Genomic DNA, 21,946 nt, shown 5'->3' with positions numbered 1-21,946 from the left:
AGCCTTTGGTTGGCTCGAGGTTGAGCTGCTCAGCTCTCATCCCCCCAGTCCCTGTCAGCCTCCCAACCTGCCTAGACTGCTGACTTCCTTTCCTCCATCTAACATTGCATATTATACTAGGTAGACTCGTAGTGGAAATTTTCCCTTCATTTTATTTTATTTTTGAAAGCCGTTGAGGGAATCACTTGGATAGCCCAGTTTTTTAGGTAAAAAAATCGTTACATAGTGATTCTTGCACATACACTTTTGTTTTTGTTCTACGTGCACATAGAACATGTGGATTTTGCAATCCTACCTAAAGCTACAGGTTAAAACAATAGCCTACACTTACCTGTTTGGGCCACTAGGTGGTGCACACATATGTCAGTGAACTGTAGGTTAAATGGGTTTGTCACCAGGTTAGACTTAATTCATCACCGCAGGACGAATGGCACAGGCAGCAGGAGCTCTAGGAGTCAGGAAGAGGTGGTGATCCTGTGTGTGGGAGTAAAAGAAGGAAGACCTCCCAGAGGAGGAGGACAGACAGTACTGCTGGCCGCAGAGATAGTGGGAGCAAAATCACAAAGGCGAGAGAACACCCAGGATGTGGCGGAGGGGAAGGGGCATGCTTTCTTCGATGCTCACTAATTCCTACCTAATAGGGTCACTGCAGCAAGAATTATGGAATAGTTGAATCATTTGAACTAGATAACATCAAACATTCCTTCCAGGCCTTCGTACTGGGCACTGGAGACATACAGATGAAAGGATATAACCGTGTCCTTGAGTAAGGACCTTGTGAGAAACAGAGAAGGGAACAGTCAATTATGACAGAGCATGATGCAGAAAGTGTGTTTTACAAGATGCTTTGGGAGATCAAAATGAAATATTCTGCTCTGAGGAAGGGAGAGAAGGGGGCTAGCTTTGGAAGTTTGTGTACAGAGAAGACCTCATGGAGGTCTTGAGAAATAAGGAGGGACCTCAGTGAAGATCATGAGAGATTAAGCTAGACAGGGAGGCCCATGTGAGCGAAGGCTTGGGGGTTTGAAAGGGTAATGAGGATTTCAGAAATGGTTTAGTTGACTTGAAGCAAACTTTCACTGAGGGCTCCTCTATGACAGGGACTGCATAATAGATGTCCCAGGCCCCTAGGATGTTCCTTGATTAGTGAGGAAGACACACACACACACACTGAAAATTGCAACATAAAAAGGAAGCTTAAAATCTGACCCCTTTTAAATTCTGACTCTGTCCTTTGACCCTCCAGTGTCCTGGCTTACAGGGACTCTCAGGGAACTCTCTGCACCAGAAGAGGGAGCATACAATCACAGTGCCTGGTTGCATTTGATTTGAGTCCCTGGGGTATTTCAGTCTCACTCACTCATTTTAGACATGTGGAGCTTGAGGCCAGAGACATGGAGTAAGTTATCCAAAGCCACACTCAAGACCCAGGACAGAAGCCCAGGGATGTCTTCCTCCTGTCAGTCTTCCTTCCTTTTTTCTCTGCCGAACCCTGTACACAAAGTCACCATTTAGAGACAGTTCTTAATTAGGAAATAGACACTTTTTTCAGATAAATAGGCCTTCATCATCAACAGCAGTCATAAAGTCAAGCTTATGAAAAAATAGAAGGACATTTTGTGTTCTTGCCACACACATGAGGGAAGTGCCAAGCCACACAGGTTGGCCTTGGCAAAGTTCTGTGTTTGGAGAGGAAGGCAGTCCGGCCCTGGCATTCCTGCTAGCCCGTGTGCGTGTTTCATTTCAGTACAAGGATATGTGTTTACAATGTAGGTCAAGGACATCCTGGAATTGCATCGTTTGCTTGAAAATGTCAATGGAAGAGAGTTACAAGCTGGCAGGGAACAGGGGTGTGTGGCTGAGAAGGTGGTGATGGGCTACAGATCCACATTTAGGCTGGTGAGAAGTCCTTGGAGCCAGGGGTGGAGAGAACTTAAAGAGGTTTTGACTGGGACAGATCAAAGTTTAATGGAGGAGGAGGGTGACCACAAGAGCAAAGATATTTGAGGCCAGGTCTTATGAGGAAAGGACAAAGAAACTGAGAGTGTTTAGCCTGTAGAGAAGAAAACAGATCTTCTTCATCTGTCCAAACTGTTTCCATGGGCTGAGGCAGCTGGAAAGAGAGGTCATGTCATAAGAAAGCAGGTTGCAACCCTGCTCAAAGTAGAACTATCTGACCGATAATAAGCAGTGAGTTCCCCATCAAGAAAGGGGATGAAAGAGAAGCAGTTTGTACAACTAATGGGGATATTGTAGAGGGAGTTTCTGTCCTGGTAGCAGGTCAGACTCAATGACCTTCAAGTTCTAAGCATCCATAATTGTATGAAAAGGGAAGAGGTAGCTTACATAAACCAAGAACCACATGGTGATAATAGTATCAATGCTAAACATTTCTTTTTATTGAGCTCCTATGAAATATCAGGCATCATTTTCAGCATTTATACAGCATTTATATTTGTCATATTTTGGTCTTTCAAGCCAGGATTAGATTGATTGGATTTTAATTCTGGCTCTGTCATTTAATGAAGACATGGTCTTACAACAGCATTTTTCCTCTCTGAACCTCATGTCTCTTCCCTGTACAATACCAGCCCTGTAGGATTGACAAGAGTATAAAAAGAAATGACACATCAAAGCTCCTGATCTGTAGTTGGTACCCAAAAAATGTTGCTACCTTCCCCTTTCTTCTTAAGCAGAATTTCAGGAAACTATTCTTAGAGACAAGGTAAAGAGGGAAATACAGGGAAGGAGAAATATGGCAAAGAATCCATTAGATGAAATACCAGGTAATCAGAAGCTCCTGAAATGTGTAGCCTATAGCCTGGTTCTCACAATGGAGTTTGTTTGGACCCTTTTAAGGAAAAAAAAAATACAGATTTTTCATACTATTTATGGGAAATGGGAAATCAAGTGTAGGAAAAAGAAAGAGGGTGATTAGGGATTAAGGAAACCTGACTTAAGTCTTTAAGAGAGTTGCTCACCACTGTCCCCACCAACCTCCAATACCCACTTTTCCACCATCAAGTTCCCATGATGTCCGATCTGGAGCCGAGCTTCCCCATAAGTATGCTGTGATAAGGGGCAACCCTCCTGAAATGTTGATCAGCCCAGCTTTTGGCCACGGCCAGTTGCCTCCAAATACGTGTAGCTTTATCCACATGGCATAATGAGCCTGACAAATATTTTCTTTGAATGTTGTGTGGTACAAAGAGATGAGGATTCAATTAGAGAAGGGATAGTTTAATCATCAGTAGTGGAAATTGTCAAAGCTTTGCGGAGCAAATTCAAGAAATAAAGCAGCCTAGGAATATCTTCATTAGAAAGGCATATCAGGAGAATGACAGTGACTTAAGGCCTCAAGGCAAAGAGAATTGCCAGGTTGTCCACCACTTAACCAGTGCAGCCAGCATGAGCATAGAAAAATCCAGGGCCATCCGGTACAGGCGAATGAGCCCATGGCTTTTTCTCTGAGTACAATATAGGTGTGACCAGGAGACCTCTAAGACTCTTTCAGCTCTGGCCATCCAAGGAAAAACAGGAAGCCATCCCTGCCCTTTGTCTCTCTGCAGAATTGTGAGTGAGCACCAATTTATCCACAATGTATCCTGCTCATGTGTCCGAACACCCCCTTTTATGTCCACCCTAACCCACTAAGCACAAGTTTGTCTCTGGCTTAAATTAGTGCTCTCACAGTGTGTTTTCTTTTGCAGCAACAGCGGCAGCTTGACCTCCTGACAATAACCAGCCCTGGTGAGTAGGTGTGGCCATTGTGCTTTGGCTTTTCCTTCCTTTCCCAGAATGATGCCTGATCGTCTATCCGAATGCAATCCCTGCCCTCCTCCCTGGCTCCCTGAATGAACAGCAGAACTCTTTTGCGCCGCCAGTGACCCTTCTCCCCACATCCTCTGCCCCACAGGCTATGCCTTTTCTCCCTCCCGGCTCTTGCTGCCTCCTCTTGACTCTGCAGATGACAGAGCTAATACTCTGATGTTGCTGCATATTCCAGGGTCAAGTTTTCACCAAATCATTTGATGAACCCAAATGTCAAGGAAGTGTCCTGGTCTCCTGAGAAATGTTTTTAAATCATACGGAATGGAGACGCTACCTGGTAGGCAGCATGGAATTAAAGGAGGATGGCTCACGAGGAAAGACTAGTCTGGAAAGGGTTGGTCTCTGTGCTGAGGGTCAGGATGACTCTTGTCACTCACCTTCAGAGGGAAAGGTCAAGTCCTCCAGCAAAGCCATGGCCATGGGATTAGAAGGCCCTTTCTTTTCCCTATGCCTGGCATCTAACCTAGTGAGAGGTTGAGCTATTTAGTTTTGCAGAAACATATTTTATTGAGTTTGAGAACTTGAAAAACTGGTCAACAAGAGGGTCCAAGGAGGTAATGGTGCCTGCAGGGTTAATGAGCATTCAAGAGTAGGTGTGGGGACCCATCTTTGTGCACTGGGGACAATCAACACATTTAAGAGCCCTGGTGACCCCCTGCTGCGTTAGGCTTTGCACTGTGGGTACTGGACTGTGGGGGATGGGTCCTGGGACAGGGGCTCGTGTTGCAGAGCGGCTGTCTGGCACAGTTGGTGGGCCCTAAGAATGGCTAATTACCAATAAACATGGAGGTGTATCAATGCATTAGTAACCAATAGTCCTCTTCCATGGCAGCCCTGCATTCCATCAGCCCTGCTATGCTGTATCCCGGGCCCAGTTGGCTCACTTCCAAGGAGACAGAAATTGCCCTCTGCAGGCACTGTCTGAGCGCAAAGGCTAGTTATCCATCTGGTCTCTGTAACTGACATATAAGATGGTGACTGCAAATGTAAGTTGGATGCACCCACTTCAGGAGACCTTACTGTACTTCCACCAGATAGAGCTTTTTGAACTTGCAACTTCAGAAGAACAACGATGAATTAGTTTGAATAATGTTTAATCTATCCCGTAGAATGAGTTATGTTTAACACATACACAACACACAAGCATACATATAATTACGTATATAGAAATCCCAAATCTTAAGCTAATATAACAAGAGTGGCTCAGTCAACAGTGTGACCTACCAGTTTCTCCCCATGAAGGTGCTGGCGAGTGATTCTTTGTCCTGTCTTGTTGGATCACTCTCCTCTGCCACTTCACACGTGCTGACCCAGGTTACCTGCGTCCACATCCCAGTCTTATTTGGCCACACCCTGATATGATGCCAATATATAAACTGTGGAGGGTTCTTTATCTGTCTCCTGAGAAATGTAAAATCCTAGGGAATGGGGAAGCTGCTTGTAGGTGGCATGGAATAAAAGGAGAATGGCTCAAAAGAAGGATTAGCCTGGGAAGGTGACCAGGTTTGGTCTCTGTGCTGAAAACTTTAGAAGAAAACTTTCTCTCTCTGTTAACTGTGTTTTTTGTGCTAGCTCCTTCTGTTCCTAACCACTAGTACACAAATTCAAGCAAAAGTAGTTATGACTCTCAGTGCATGCCTTTTGGGCAGCTGTGGAATTCAACATGCTAAGTGCTGCCAGAGTTTATGATAGTCTACAATTTTCTCTACTTTTAGATGAGAAAAGAATATGTGTGTTATGGCACCCTGGTATACTGTTAGTAGGCTACAATTGTGTGATATTGTGCGATGTTGCTCCACTCAGCTCTGAGGCCTGAGTAGGATGTGAGGTAGCTGGCACCCCCACGGTGGAAGCGGTTACTCCAGTGTGCCAGACAAATATCATCCGTGTGCACCATGACTTGGAAAGGTTCGGAACCACTAGTAGACCTCATATTATCTGGACAACTCTATTCCATGTGAAAAGTTTTCCTTACTTTCAGAGCCATCCCCATTCCCCACCTCACCAGCAGCCACAGCAGCCAGCAGTGGGTTCCCTACCCCTCTGGAGCTGCCAGGGGAAGGCACTCGCTTGCCTGCACTCCTCCCAGACCATCCTCAACACAGGCCTACAGTCTGATACTGCCATTCCTCATAGACAGAGTCTTCAAAACTGCTGGTTGAGGATTTGGAAGCTTATTAATCTGCATTATTTTCTTTATTGTGAGTAATTTTATAGATACAGAGAAGAATAGAGATGTAATAACAGCCATTTACTCTCCTCTCTCCCAACACTTTGGCTTTATCCATTCAACACTGTGCCATTTATGCCAACATGTCTCGTTGGTCAAAAAATTTGGAAATCTGGTTGAGATGTTTATCTGCTAATACCTGATACCATCTCTCTCCCTTTACCCTATAGGTAACCCCTATAATGGGTTCAGTGTTTCTCCATAGTTATGTATTCAAATATATAACTGGTGTTGTTTTATAAATTTCTACAAATGGAGTCACACTATAAATATCATTCTGTAAATTTTTGCCTACTCATTATTATTTATAGAGATTCATTCAATAGATACATATAGCTCTGGTTCATTCATTTTAACTGCTATATACTATTCTACTAATGATTAGATCACAACTTATTTATCCATTTTATTGATCAGAATTTAGGATATTTCTGGTTATTTTGCAGTTGCAAGCAATGCTATTAAGAGCATTTTTGTGCACCTCCTTTTGTGCACAAGTAGGAGAATTCTCTAGGGTATATAGCTAGAAGAGGACTTGCTGATTATTTTCAAATTTACTACATAATGGCCAATTGTTTTCTAAAGTAGTTAAACAAAGTTACACTTCCGACAACAAACTATGAGAGTTTCCATTTCTCTGACTCCCAAACATGGAATTGTCAGACGTAAATTTTTACTAGTCATCACAATAAATGTGAAATGGTATCCCATTGCTTTTATGATATGTTTCCCTGATTACTGGTTGGATTGAATATCTTTTCATATAATTCTTGGCCATGTTAGTTTACTATTCTGTGAATTGACTTTTCATATATTTCATAATTTCATTGGTTTTTTTAATTTGTATTCATTTAGAGTTCTTATTATTCTGATTATCAATACTTTGTCACTTATATGCATTGCCAGTATCCTCTTCCAGAGAGTACCTTGTGTATTCGTATTTGACTTATGATATATTTTGATATATGAAAGGTTTTATTTAATTTTAATGTAGCTAAATGTGTTAGTCTCTTGCTTTATGAGCTTGCTTTTGAGACTGACTTAAGTATTCTTTCCCTACCTGGATACATATTCTTCTCTATTTACTTCTAAGAATTGTCAAATTTTGTGTCACACCTGGGTCTTGATCTCATTTAAGATTAATCTTTGTCATATTTATTATCTGTCATATTTTTGTGTAATGTAACTTTGGCATTTCATTATTTTTTAATTTATATATGGGTAACACATTGTCTCAGAACCATATAAAAACTGTCCATTGTTTCTCCCATTTATTAGCAAGGACGTATCTGTCATATATCAATTTTCCTACATACAGCATCTGTCTGTTTCTAAGCTCTCTGTACTATTTCATTGGTCTACCACTCTCATTCTTTGTTGACTCCACATTGCCATATTTATAATAAATATTAATTTTTAAATTGTCTTTATACTTGGTAGGGTATCTTTTGAAGCACAATTTTCTTTTTTTAAAAAAACTAAAATATAATAATCCCTATAATATAACAGCAAATTTATTTATATTTATTATAATTACTGATATATTTGGACCTATATCTACCACCATATTTTTGCTTTCTGTTTACCATTCATTTTCTTTATTTTTTTCTTTTGCCCTTCCTTTTTTTGGATTATGTTTTATATACTACCTGCCTTTGTTTTTTTTTAACCCCATCTGCAGATTTGGATGCTACAGACTTTATTTCTAACCTTAAATGGGTCTCTTTTGGATATATACTTGACTGTACATTCTCTTACAAAGCCCACAGTCATCCAAAATATCTATCATTTTTCCAGCCACAAAAGAGCGCTTAACATGCTTAACCACCTACCAAACTCTGCCCTGTCAACATCTAGTCCATAATATTTAGACTTTTAAGTTAAACTTTTGCAAAAAATAAAATCAATATACTTATTATCACTACTATCATCATCATTAGCTAATTGACTTTTCTTACACTCAAAGCATTGCTGAGCAAATTCAAGTTTATAAATTGTTGTGTTCTCTTATTTATTGTATCTCAAGATCACCTGAGGCTACCTTGCTAAAGTAAATCCTTTAATACTGAATTTAGTAGGAGTTCATGTGTCCTTATTTTGACCCTTCCTCTGGAATGGTAGTTTGGCTACTTTGAGGACTTTCCTTTGTACTTTGAGATTTTTTTTCATTGTTTTCTGACATTATAACTGCTGATGAGAAGTCTGCCATTATGTAGTTGGTTTTGGTAACATCTTGGTTAAGTTTCAAGATTTTTAAAAATCTTAATGTTCTGCTTTTCACTTTGATATATTGAGGTATGAATTTATTTCTATCTGCCCTGCTTGGTACTGTGAGTATACTTCCCACCCGAGAGCCTGACTTTGTTTCTTAGAAATTATTGGTAAATTATCTGTTCAAATGTTGCTTTTCCACTTGTTCCTTTGATTTTCTTCTTCAAGAATTGTTATTAGATGACTATTGGATTTTCTCAAGTGGCTTGGTCCTTAACCAATTTTTTGTGATTTTTTTATCATTTTATCTTACTGTACTGACTTCGAGTTCCCCACAAGTAACTTGCTTTCATAAATTTGCTATCTCTACTCTAAATTTTTCTTGTCTTTTTCAATATTTTAATTATTATATATTTTTAATAGCCAAAAGAGTTCTAATTTTGTTTATATTCACCTGTTCTTGTTTTATTTCTGCCTATTCTATTTTGTGATTTCTTATTCAGTTTTAATGTCTTCCTTGTTTCTTTGAATATCCTCAATATGCTTACTTTAAAATTTTTGACTGTCCTATAAAATAAGTTTCATCTGGAGTGAATTCAGGTTATAATTGTTGATTTTCTTTAGTATCATTTTTAGTGTTCTATTTCTTTATGCATTTAAAAATTTTAATTTGTAAAATCACTTTGAGGGGGAAGGGTTCTGTTTTCATCTCTCCCCACCCCTGACCCCCATAAACTCTCACTATGCTCACATTTCTGTGGGGTGGTTTGTGCAGTTGCCTGAACCCACAGCTTCAGCATAGGACCTAGTAAATATTAGGGATATAGTAGATCTAGTGACCAAAAAGTCAGAATAGCTTTTGGTTCCTGGGTCTCTCTTCCTCCCTTTTCTAGGTTCCTGGGTCTCTCTTCCTCCCTTTTCTAGGCCTGTTAGGCACGGGGGCTATCTCCCAGAAAGTTCTGCAACATCCCCTTTTTTTCCTAGATTCTTTTCATGACAGGGAAGCCCTACCTTTGGTCTTTGCTCTAAGCAGAACATCTTTTCTCTGATCCTCATCTCCTACAGAGCATTTTTAGTTTCTGTTATTCCACAGGATAATATGGGATAAAGCAAGCTTTCAGCTGCTACTGCCTGATTCTACATCCTGATCTTAGCAAGCCAGCAACTTCAGGATCATTTATCCTTGTGCCTTTCTGTACATTTCAGCTTCATGGGGATGTCTCTCTCACAATGGAGCCCAACTATGTTTTATTTCTTTTTATATATTATTCAATATTACTATTTAATGGAAATTAATAGGCTTATTGAAGCATGAACTTAGTCATTTGATCCAGAAGTCCAACTAGAGTTTCTTTTTTATTTTTTGGAAATTTTATTCTCCTATAACCTGTCAGTGAAAGGAGGCAGTATGAGGAGGCATTATTTCCTATCCGAGTAAAACCCTAACTACCAGGCTGAGAAGAGAAACTGTTATTTTCTGTACATGTATATATAAATACATGTAATTTTCAAATAAAGTTAGAATGAAACTATATAAACTGTTTTATTGGAATAGTGTGAACATTTTTCAGTGTCTAAATATTCTCTAAGAGGGAATTTTATATAGCTAAAATGCATTCTATTATATGTTAATCCCCCTATTGTATATTAAATTGCCTCCAATTATTTAATTGTAAATAATACCACAAAGAGCATTTTTATATAAAGATTTTCATGTACATCTCTAATTATTTGTTTGGGAAAAATTCCTAGAATGAGGATTACTGGCAAAACATACGTAGTTCACTAGGCTAAGTTACAGGGCAGTAACAATGACATCAAAATTGCAGGGGCTTAAAAAACAAAGATTTACTTTTCACTTTAGGTACACGTTCCACAGGGACGGGCATCAGCTCGGCCCTACATCTTCTTGCCTGTGGCGCCCAGGCTGACTAAACATCTTCTGTTTGTAACATCGCTGGGTGCATCAGTTTGGGTTTCCTAACAAGCAGACCTTGAGAAGATTTAGTGCCAATAGTTTATTTGGTAGATGATCCCAGAGACCTTGGTAGGGATGGGGAAGTGATACAGGAAAAGGAAGAAAGCCAAGAAGGGTTTGTTATCAAGCGAGCCGCCACTGATGACAATGGGACCAACTCAAACTGGAGAACCCTGAGAGTCGGTGTGCAAAGTAAGCCTCCGAGTTCTCCTTCGGAGGGGCGAGGGAGAGGGATTGCCGGTGGGTGGGTTAATGTCCTGATACATCCAACCTGCTCTGTGTGTGGGCATCACAGGTTCCAGTGGCCAGGGGTAGCCTGCAGGAGAGACTTGCGGGTGTCAGCAATTGGACATTACTACACAGGTACAGAAATCCTAAGTGCAGGAGGACATGTGAGATTGTGGGAAGGTACGGAGAGCACCTGCCACGTGGGGCATCGTGACAGAGGGGAAGGGGAGACATGGTGAGCCATACACCTGCTCTTAAAAAATTGTAGACGGTGTCATTTCTGTCCAAGTGTCCTTGGTCAAAGCAAGTCTTATGACTGTTCCTAAATTCAAAAAGGTAGTTCTCTTTTTATTGTTCAACTGTAGGAGTTTTAAAATATATAATCTGGGTACAAGGTATTTTATCAGCTATATAATTTGTAAATGTTTTTCCTTTTCTCTGGGTTGTCTTTTCATTTACTTGATGACCTTTGAAGAAAAAAAGTTTTAATGCTGATGAAGTTCAATTTATCTGTTTTTCTTTTGTTCCTTATGCTTTTGGTATCAGCTAAGAAAACATTGCCTAACCCAAGGTCACAGAGATGTACTCCTGCAGGTTAATTTTTTTAATATGACGTGAGGTACAAGTTCAAATTACCTCTTTTGCATATAGCTGTCCTGTTTTCCCAGCACCATTTGTTGCAAACACTCTTCTTTCTCCATTGAATTATCTTGGCACCCTGTCAAACGGTCATAGCTTTTTGATGGTTTAGACTAAAAGGACAGCATTTAGGAAGCATCTTATACTGGCATTCAGTGCCAAACATATAAACATATAAATATTTGTTTATAAACAAATATATAAACAAGTGCTTTACATATATTTTTCACATAATTGTCCCTGCTCTCTCATAATACAGGTATCATCTTCCCTGCTTTGCAGATGAGAAACAAAGGCACTGCATGTTTAGCTGAATTGCCCACATGAACACTGTTTGTAAGTGACAGAGTCAGGATTTAAATCTAGATCTGTCTGACTTCAAATCCTTTGTCTTTTCCACTGATACATATAAATATTACTTCATTTATGCCCTGACTGGTGTGGCTCAATAGATTGAGTGCCAGTCTGTGAGCTGAAAGGTCGCTGATTCGATTCTTGGTTAGGGCATATGCCTGGGTTGTGGACCAGGTCCCCAGCTGGGGGAGTGTGAGAGGCAGCCGACTGATGTTTCAGCCGATTGATGTTTCTCTCTCATATCAATGTTTCTCTCCTCTCTTTCTCCCTCCCTTCCCATCTCTCTAAAAATAAATAAAATCTTTAAATATTACTTCATTTGTGCTATTGGCCCATGGAGTCTTCCTTCTCAGGCAGAATTCACGCTGATCCACTTTGCTGGGGCTACAGGGAGCCTGGAATACCAGGGGCATCGTGACAGAGGGGAAGGGGAGACATGGTGAGCCATACACCTGCTCTTAAAAAATTGTAGAAGGTGTCATTTCTGTCCAAGTGTCCTTGGTCAAAGCAAGTCTTATGACTGTTCCTAAATTCAAAAAGGTAGTTCTCTTTTTATTGTTCAACTGTAGGAGTTTTAAAATATATAATCTGGGTACAAGGTATTTCCCTGCTCTAAGGACTTTTCAGTAAACTAAGCTACGTCCTGAAGAGCCATTTGTTATCCTAAGATATCATAGAAACCTCCAAAAAATCACAGCTAGATTTGTTTCTGATCAAAAATATTCACAAAGTTTTATTTTTTAAATCTCCTCTTAACATTAAAATAATAATTATGTTCAATGGTGATAGACTGAGACCGCTGGCTATTACATGACAATCTTACGCTTTGTCTCAAGACATAAATTTATCTCCTCTGGAGAAAAAAGGAACAAGAGAGGCCAAACTAGCCATTACCAGCTGCCTCATAGCCATGTTGGGAGCCAGCCTGGCCTGTGGCGCCAGTCAAGGGTGTCCAGGACCGGCAGTGAAGCCAAGTCAGGGAACTCCTGGCCTCACGGCCAGAAAGCTAGCAGCGCGGGGGATATGCATGGAGAGGAGAGTTCAAAAAATGCATACACAGCCTTAAAGTAACTTTAAAGAGATCTTTAAAGAAGAAAAATAAATCACTCCTAATCCCACAGCCTTAGCACAATACAAAACTTAATTCTATTTATACATTTTCCTTTTCAATTCTTGTCTATATGCAGAAACATATTTACATAATTGCAATCACAGTAAATTTTATATACATCTTTTTTTACTTAACATTATTTCATAAACAATCTTTCTGTTGCTATGTAGTTTACATACTTACCATCTTTTTACAATAACTTTCTGTATTAAAAAATTGCACATGGCCATGGTACAAATTTTGAAAAACAGAGAGCATATAAAGATGAAAATATTAGTAATCTCCCAAAGACAGTCACTGTTTAATATCTTAACACTTTTACTTCTTTGCCTTTTTTATACATGTATAATTTTGTTTTATATAGTTTAGATAATATAGATATAAATTTTTTTCCTGATTTTTCATTTAATATTATAACAGAAAGACTTTCCCCTACCAATAATGTTGGATATTTAACTTGATTTAAGTTTTCTCAACCTTAGGAATAATTTATTAATCTTTGTGTATACTTTTTATCTACATTTTAGGTTATTGCATTAAAATAGATTACCAAGAAACAAGGAATGGACTTAGTAGATCCATGAGCATTTTATGAGCATTTTTAAAAGCATACTTATTTTTAAAAGCTCTAGTACCTTCCATCTCTTATACCTTGTGTGGCTTATAAAAATATATGTTCCATTGTTGAGCATTTGTATTATTTCTGAATGTTTTTCTCTTTTAAATAACTCGACCATAAAATCATTTGTGAAAACAGCCTTTTACTTTTTTTTGCATGTTTTCTTATGCTCAGTATTTTTAAAGTGGAATTACTGGGCCAAAGAGTATTAATATCTTTAAGGAATTATTGAGTCTTGTTGCCATCCCATTTTCCAGAAAGATTGTATCAATTTACATCCCATCTCCATCCCCGAACCTCCACCTCATGTCAACAGTGAAAAACAAGGGCACAGGGTGTTACTCAGGAAGTACATTAAATCTGTGTAAACAAATTCCAGAATCTGAGAAACAAAGAAAAGGAAGGAGAAACACATTTGTTCTCAAGGTCCCTAGGAGACAACCTGAGTCGTATATTCCTATAATGTTTTTCTTGGGAAATCTATCTAGGACACCATATCCCGGGACTTGGATGAGGAAATTCATGGGAAAGAGGCCGAGGGTCCCATTGTGGAACATCCAGATGGGTGGACTGAGCTCTGGAAAGGGGATTTTGGAGATATGGTACCGAAAAGCACCATAGCTGATCAGCATGAGAGAGATCAGGTCAGGTTAGGATGAAGCAGGAAAGACCATGGCCATCAGATGGAATGCAGACCCCAGGCCTAGAGGAACTGGAAATCAAAGCATGAAAGGTCAAATTAAGGCTCAGGAACTATGTAAGCAGGACTCTTTAATCACAACCTAAATTAGTTTAAGCATAAAAAGGTAATCCATTTGGTTCATGGAAATAGGTAATCCAGAAATAAATCTGCCTTTCTCTATACCTTGATGTAGGGGTCATGGGACTCTGTCTGTTTTTCTCCTCTAAACTCAACTTGCTCAGTGTTAACTCCATTTCCAGGCTATATCTGGCCTTAAGATGGCAGAATTTGCATCCTCCCAAGTGCTAGTCCAGCAGGAAAAAGCAAAAAGACTCACACTGAAGTCCCAGCAGAATCTCTATGGCTTCTTATTCTTTGGTTGGGTCATTGTGACTTCTTCTTTGAACAAGTATCTGTGTCCAGGGAAATCTATGCTGATTGGCTGAAAGTTAAATTATAAACATCATATGTGAAATTGGGGGATTATTTGGGGATGGGCATTACCTGGAAATAGTCCAAAATCACATGAATTTTTACAATGACTATCTCTGTGCTAAAGCTAAACCCACTATGTGAATTATAATGCCTGAGAACAGAGCAAACATTGATCTGTTAAGCACCAGCACTTCTACCTAAAAGGCTAGATGTAGCAGGGGCTCCACAGCCAGAATCTCTGGGCAGCAACTGGGCTCATCATTAGGAGGGGGCTTGGACACAAGGAGGGCCTTCCTGGCTGAAGCAAGAGCCACATCAGTGGCCAAGGGTTTTGAGGGCAGGTCTGTTCAGGTTTTCTGTTTCTTCCTGATTCATTCTTAGTAGGTTGTATGTTTCCAGGAATTTATCTGTTTCTTCTAGGTCATCCAGATTGTTGACATATAATTGTTCCTTGTAAGAAGTATCTGCTCCAGATGAATGCAAAAGCAGGCATATGCTCTCTACACATTTTGTTTACCTACTTATTTATTGTGCATGTACAGCAGCAGGGTATGGGTGGAAGAGCAAGGAATTTGTAGTACATACATACATTATGTGTTCAAATCCCACCCCTTCTGTTGATACTTAAGAGTGTGACCTTGGGAAAGTCTGTAAGTTTTTCTGTTCCTTCCTTCCATTTTGCCATCTGTGAAATCAAAATGATAATAACACTTTTTTTAGAATTTTGTAAAGGATACAATATATGTGAAGTGGCCAGCATAGTAAGGTACATGCCCCATAGCAGACTTTAAATAAATGGTGATTGCATTGCTTCATGACAGATTACCCCAAACCTTAGCAATTTCAAGCAACAATAATGTTTATTATCTCACAGTCTGTATGGGTCAGGATTCTAGTTGCAGCTTAGCTGGATGGTTTTAGCTTAGGATATCTCATGAATTATAGTTAAGATGTCAGCCAGGGCTGTGGTTATCTAAAGGCTTGGGTGGGATTGGAGGATCATCTTTCAAGATGCTTACTAACATTGGTGGCAAGTTGGTGCTGGCTTTTGACAGGAGACCTCAGTTCCTTGTCATGTAGACTTCTCTATAGGGCTGCTTGAGCATCCTCACAACATGGCAGCTGACTTCCTTCAGAGTGATTAATCCTAGAGAGAACAAGGCAGAAGCTGCAGTGTCTTTTGTGATACAGACTTACACAAATCACCCTATTCACTGTGGGAGGAGAATATACACGGACATAAATACCAGGAAGTGAGAATCACTTAGGGGCCATCATGGAGGCTGGCTATCAAAGTGCTACTGCGGATGATTATGATTATCAATACAGACAGTCCCAGATTTATGATGGTTCAATTTAGGAATTTCTGACTTTACAATGGTGTGAAAGTGATATGCATTTAGTAGAAATAAATTTTCATCTTTTCCTGGGCTAGCAATGCATGATATGATAATGTTCTCATGATGCTGGGCAGCAGCAGTGAACTACAGCTCCCAGTCAGGCACTCAGTCGTGGCGGTGAACAACTGATACTCTACAATGCACTATGTTTCCAGCATTTTTGGATATTGTGTGCTGAACATTGTAAGGTTAGGCTAGGCTGAGTGATGATATTTGGTAGGTTAAATGTATTAAAAGTATTTAGACTTAACCGTATTGTCAACTTTTGATGAGTTTATCAGGATTTAACCCCATTCTAAGTTGAGGAGCAACTGTACTGTCTTTGGTTCCATTTAGACACAGTTACCTTTTCTCCCTTTACTCCCAAGATATATGAGTAGTGGCCTCACTTTTCCAGATTGGCAGGGTTTCCTGAGAAAAATATTGAGGATTGTCTAGCTACTGTTTCTTCCATAAGTAAATAGCTGCATTTGTCCATCTGTGTCTTTCTATCCTAACACAGACCTAAACCGTAAGGGCCTTTGCCTTAGTCATGAATGTAAGAAATATTTTTGGCTCACTGAACTGAGAAAGTTCCATGCTCACAATATCCCAAAAATCTAAAATTACTGTATTTGTCCATGTATAATGCACATCCATGTTTTTATGTGCATTATACATGGAATTATTATACCCAGTATTATACCCACGGTATGTAATCACTATATCCACATTTGATGTGCATCCTACATGGTGAAATAGAGTAAGTCTTGGGAAGAGTGACCCATTTCACCAGCCTTACATCTGAAGTACTCCTCCTGCCTGCTTCATCACCCTCCCTTCCACAGCTGACTGTTCTAGCCTTTGCAGAAGCTGGGGTTCCCCTTCCAGCCTACCTGGAGCCTAAGTGGTGTTTAGTAAAGTTTAAACAACCCTGTGTAGGGTGGTCAAAAAGCAATCTCCATTTCTCTTGGATAAGAAGAAGAAGAAGAAAAAGAAAAAGGCGCCTTCCTCTTCCCTCTACTTGCTCATTAGGATTCTGGCTTAGAGTGGTGGTGCCCGGCCGCTCTAATTGGATCCGTGCGCGTACAGATCTGCGCGGCTCCATTGAACGCTGACATTTCTAACTAACTGACCTTTTCAGGACCACTGGTACTCCCATAATGAGTGTGCAGCAGCATTGTGTGGACACAATACAGCGGACTTCACAGTGCCCAAAGAATGCAGGATTGAAAACTATTCAGAATTCCCAATCTCGGGTTAGCAAAATGAGAAAATTAGGTCCCAACATTCATCAGCATGTTATTGTGCAGGTATCGATTTCAATGCCCTTTCATTTCTTTCAGAAGAAAAAAAAAATGTTGTATTATAGAGGTCTAAATTAACTTTTGTTCTGTTATTTTTCCTTTGTACCTATAAAAAGGTCAAATGCGTTCATAAGGCTGAGATAGATTTGCTGGATATAAGCACTGAGATAACAATCAACCTTCAAATAACCTTTAAGGAGACATTGGCTCTTCCATGAACAATAATTGATGTACTCATTAAAGCCGTGAAATTCTTCAGGGCTCACCTAAAAGGAGAACAGTTACAGGGCCCGCGGCAAAAATATGTCGTTTAGAACAATGAAATAATGACTCAGAGATGTGAAATTGTGGTCCATCCAGTGTTAGGGGGGCAAGGAAAGGGGACTTCAGAGGGAAGCTAACAAGGTGGGAGAGGAGAGCGATGGCTTTCACGCCGCCCAGCAGGGACGATATAGGCCTGGCCCACGAGAGAAAGGCTGTGCTTCCTGAGTGTGCTCTGGGGCCACAGCAGAAAATCAGACTCTTTCTCCATGTAAATGCAGAAGAGGCCTAACAGATTTGTCAGTAGCGCCCCTTCCTCTGAGAAGGAGGATATAGCACAGCAGCCACAGGTGGCAGCCCTTTGGATGACAGCGCCAGCAGTGCCTGGGCATGTGGCCGTCCCTCTAGTGCCCCTCTGAGAAGTGCATGCTTTTCTCTCCATGGAATCCTGGAATCGGGCCACCGGAGGACTGTATTCTATGAGCGTTTATGAGCACAGATCTGTGCTGTGTACTGAGAGGAATCTAAAAGAGAGTCCAATTTCACTTCTATTGAATGTAATCTGATTCAAGTCAGTAAATACTTCTTAAACATGTATTTTGCATCAAGGACTAGGTATGAAGAGACAAATAGGACACAACCTCTGTCCCTAAGGTATGTATAGCCCAGGGCTCCCTGCCCTCGCTTTGAAGATGAGAGATGGAATTAATAGTGAGGGTCTCTCTGACAGAGTACCTTCCTGTGCTGCGTACTATGTATTTTTTAATCTTCTAAATCCTAATTGCCATCTTGTGACTATAAATATTATTATCCCACTTTGGAGAAGAAGCAGCTAAATGTTAGACAGGTTGTATGATTCACTCAGAATCACCCACGTTGTAAGTGGCTGAGCACACTGACTCCAAAATCTGGGCTTTTTCGTCTCCTTCCTTTATGGAAGGGCCCTCTTTGACCTTCATTTCATCTACTCAGGTAGTGAGTAGTGGAAAGGTTTTTGGTTGGGTAAGTCTTTTTACTGGGTAACGTGCATGTGCAAAAAACTTGATTACATCTTATAATGAGAAAAGAACCATAATTGGTGTGCTGATTCAGCCCAGTAATTCTTTAGGACTGCCGGAAAGGAAATGGTTGTAGAGTATATTATCTAGTTCAGGAGTAAAAACTACATGACACATGGTCTGCCAATCACTTATCTCACAGACTCATGGCATGACATCACTAAATCGTTGTGAAACTCTTCTGCTCAGCCTGCATTCAGTTTCAAAATCTCTCTCCACAGCACTTTAGCCAGCCACTATTCGAAAGCTGATATCCGCGTGTAAGATGGAAACTACTTACCATACCCGAAGGAGCCCAACTGCTGGCCCAAATGGGAGAAAGGACTCACCTAAGGTTATGAAGCAAATGAGTATCAGTTAAAGGAATTATAGGTCTCAGCACTTATAAGAGGGAAATCTAAGTCCTAAAGTCTGAGACAGGGTCAAGGTCAGAGTGAAGGTAGGCAGGAAGCACTTTCTTCCTCTGGTCTATACCTGTTCTTTGTGTCCTTCCACTCACTATTCATTTGATCTATAAATTTATTGAGTACTTACTGTATGCCAGCCCTGAGGAGACTGACAATAACCCAGGTGTCTTTAGAAGATCCTTTCTTTTAAAGTACAATTGATTATCTTCTTTTACTTACTGTGGAGGGAGAAGAGTGTGAGGGGCAGGGAGCGAGGAAGGCAATCAGAAGTTTAGTCTAAATAATGTATTTGGGGCCTGGGGTCCTCCCTGGTATCTCCCAGGTTGCGGGTCTCACACTGCTGGGAACCCCAGGAGTTTGTGCCCCTCAAACCAGGACTCTCCAGGAGGTGGGGCAGGTCAGGCCTGTCGTATCCTGGGCTTCCTGCTACATTGGCTTCTGCTGGAGCAGGTATTCCAGGTTATGCTGCAGAAACAGGGATAACGGTGACAAGCAACACTTACTCAGTGCCTACTACATGCCTGGCACTGTTCTAAGTAGGTTTCATGTATTAACTCACTTAATCGTTACAAAAACATTTGTAAGTAAAACATAATTTAATATCAGTTGGACCTTAAAAGATACACAGGCATTCACAGCACAGGTGAAAGCAGGGGCACAAGTGGTGCTGGGAGGGTGTCCTAAGCCAAGGGGACAGCACACACAGGACACAGAGGCGCAGTGAAAATGGCTGGGACAACAGGGCATTTGTCTGTATGTCTTTCCTGATATAGGACATATAATTTTGACCATGAGAGCTCAGTTAGTGCATGAGTTTAAAGAAAAAGGGAGTGATCACTGATGTAAAATCAGAAGATTGTAAAAATGTCCATTGCTTCAAACCACAAAGAAGTCCTTGTGGAGTGGGCTGGGGTGGGGGCGGATAGCAGATTGCAGTGGGGTCAGGAGCCAGTGGAAATCAAAGAAGGAGCGTTTACAAGTGCAGGCGATTCTCTCACAGAGCTTGACAGGGAAGAAAGGAAAGAGGAAATGTAGGACTGAGGGATAGCCTCTTTTTTCAAGTGGAGAGGGATTTGAACATGTTGATTAATGATGTGGGGTAGGACTTAGAGGCAGTGGAGAAGGAGAGGTTGATGATCCTTCAGTGAATCTGAGAGACTGACGACCCTGAGAGACTGACATAGGGGGGAGCCAGAGGACAGGACGCGCCAGAGGCACCCTGACCCTGATCAGCATGGCTGGTGGGAAGGGCAGAGGGGGAGAGTAGTGAGCTCTACAGGTTAGATATCCGACCTTCCTCAGAGGATGGTGTGAGGACGAAATGCACTGGCACTGTAAGGTGTATGTGGCTTGTCAGAAATATAATATTCAGTACACACTATCCAAAAACAAGCATCAGAAAGAAGCCGGAGAGAATGCTGAGTCATAATTTAACCCATTGGTCTGCCCAGTATAATGAGAGAGAAAAGGGCTCAGCCTAGGGTTTCAGCTGCACTATTAACTCATTAGGACTCAAGGCAAGTCATTTCATCTCTCACACTCCGTTTCTTATCTGTAAAATGAGAAGTTCACACTAGATCAGTTCAAAAGGTCTTTCTGATTACAATACCCTATGAATCTATGCTTCTATGAATTCACATTTGGAATTTTCAGCTTTTGTGTGTGTGTATGTGCACTCAAATTTATTATGGATACTGAAACTTGAATATTATATAATTTTACATGTTGCAGACTATTATCCTTCCTTTTGATTATTTTCCAACCACTTTTTTAAAAATGAAAACTATTTTAGCCCATTGGTCATGTAAAAACAGGCAGCAGCAAGCCAGATATGGCTTGTGGACCATAGTTTACCTAATAACATGAGTCACAAAAGCCTATATCCTACCATCATTTCAAACTGACTTTATTAGGAACAAAAAAGATGATCTTTTGGACTTAATTTAAAACCTCCATTTTAACAAGCTATTTTATATTAAAATGCTATTCTTAGAAATTTGCATATCCTTTAAGTAAAATACTGCCTCGTGAACATTTTTGGGAGTCATACAAATTTTTAAAATCACCTATAGTTCTACAACTTTAGCTCAACCACTATTGTGCCAACATAAAGTAATTTTATTATATGTAAAATTTTTTTTTCCCAAGGTACCCCTTCCATGGGCAGTGTCTGAAGTTTGTGTGATTGCTCACCATCTTAGCCGTGTTTATGGCGACCATTCAGTAGTGATAAGTACACTCACAGTGCTCTGGAATACACCTCCAGAACTTTTAATCTTGCACACCTGAAATTCTATATCCAGTTGACAACTATTCCCCTTTTCCCCTTCCCCCCTACCCCTGGTAATCACCATTCTACTTTCTACTTCTATGACTACCGCAGAAACCTCCTAAAAGTAGAATCATATTTTTAGTCTTTTTAAAACTGGCTTATTTCACTTAGCACAGTATCTTCAAGGTTCATCCATGTTGTTGCATTTGTCAGAATTTCCTTTCTTGTAAGGCTGAATTATATACCATTGTATGCATCTACCATATTTTGTTTATCCATTTATCTGTCGATGGACATTTGAGTTGTTTCTACCTCTTAGCTGTTGTGAATAGTGCTGCTATGAACATGTGTACGCAAATATCTTCTCAAGACCCTGCTTTCAGTTTTTTTTGGATATATGCCCAGAAGTGGGATTGCTGGATCATATGCTAGTTCTATTTTTAATTTTTGAGGAACCTCCATTCCACTTTGTTTTATGGTTCTGTTTCCTTCCCTCTAAAAGCTCTGGCAGAATATGATCCCACTGTTTTCTCTTTCCTATGCTCTTTGGTAAATCAGCTTTGTGACGGCTCATAGCAATCCATGGGAGGGCTTAGGCACTCACAGGAGAACTGGACCAGCCGTTATAATAAGAAATCTGAATGGAAGTCCTGATCCATGCTAATTCTGTTAGCTTCATTTCATTTCTCACCCTGATCTTAGTTTTTGAAAATGCTGTACTGAGGACAATGACTTGATTAGGTCATTCTTAGTGAAATGTACTCCTCTGCCTTCCCCCAGAGGGCAAAAGAAAAATGAAGTCATTTCAAATGATGGGATTGCAGAGACCATGGGAAATGGGGTGCTAGAGTGAGGGGAGAGGAGTGAGGAGAGTGCAGGCTGGTGGGGAGAGGGTTTGAGCTAGGAAATTGAAACCATGAATGCAGAAAAAGATGTAAATGTTG

General features: G+C 40.4%; 1 protein-coding gene across 1 annotated transcript in view; it reads left to right on the top strand.

Annotated features, from left to right (window-relative positions):
- Positions 1-21,946, top strand: part of AGBL4 (AGBL carboxypeptidase 4) — a 1,003,652-nt gene that overhangs the window by 707,167 nt on the left and 274,539 nt on the right. Inside the window, exon 6 of the mRNA XM_054571930.1 lies at positions 3,711-3,750. Within this exon, the coding sequence (XP_054427905.1) occupies positions 3,711-3,750 (40 nt within the window). The remainder of the gene's footprint in view (positions 1-3,710; positions 3,751-21,946) is intronic.

The sequence above is a fragment of the Pteronotus mesoamericanus genome, unplaced genomic scaffold (genome assembly GCF_021234165.1).
Source record: "Pteronotus mesoamericanus isolate MK-2021 breed Mesoamerican mustached bat unplaced genomic scaffold, CSHL_Meso_final contig_105, whole genome shotgun sequence".
Lineage (NCBI taxonomy): Eukaryota > Metazoa > Chordata > Mammalia > Chiroptera > Mormoopidae > Pteronotus > Pteronotus mesoamericanus.
This window is presented reverse-complemented; position numbering and strand designations above follow the sequence as displayed.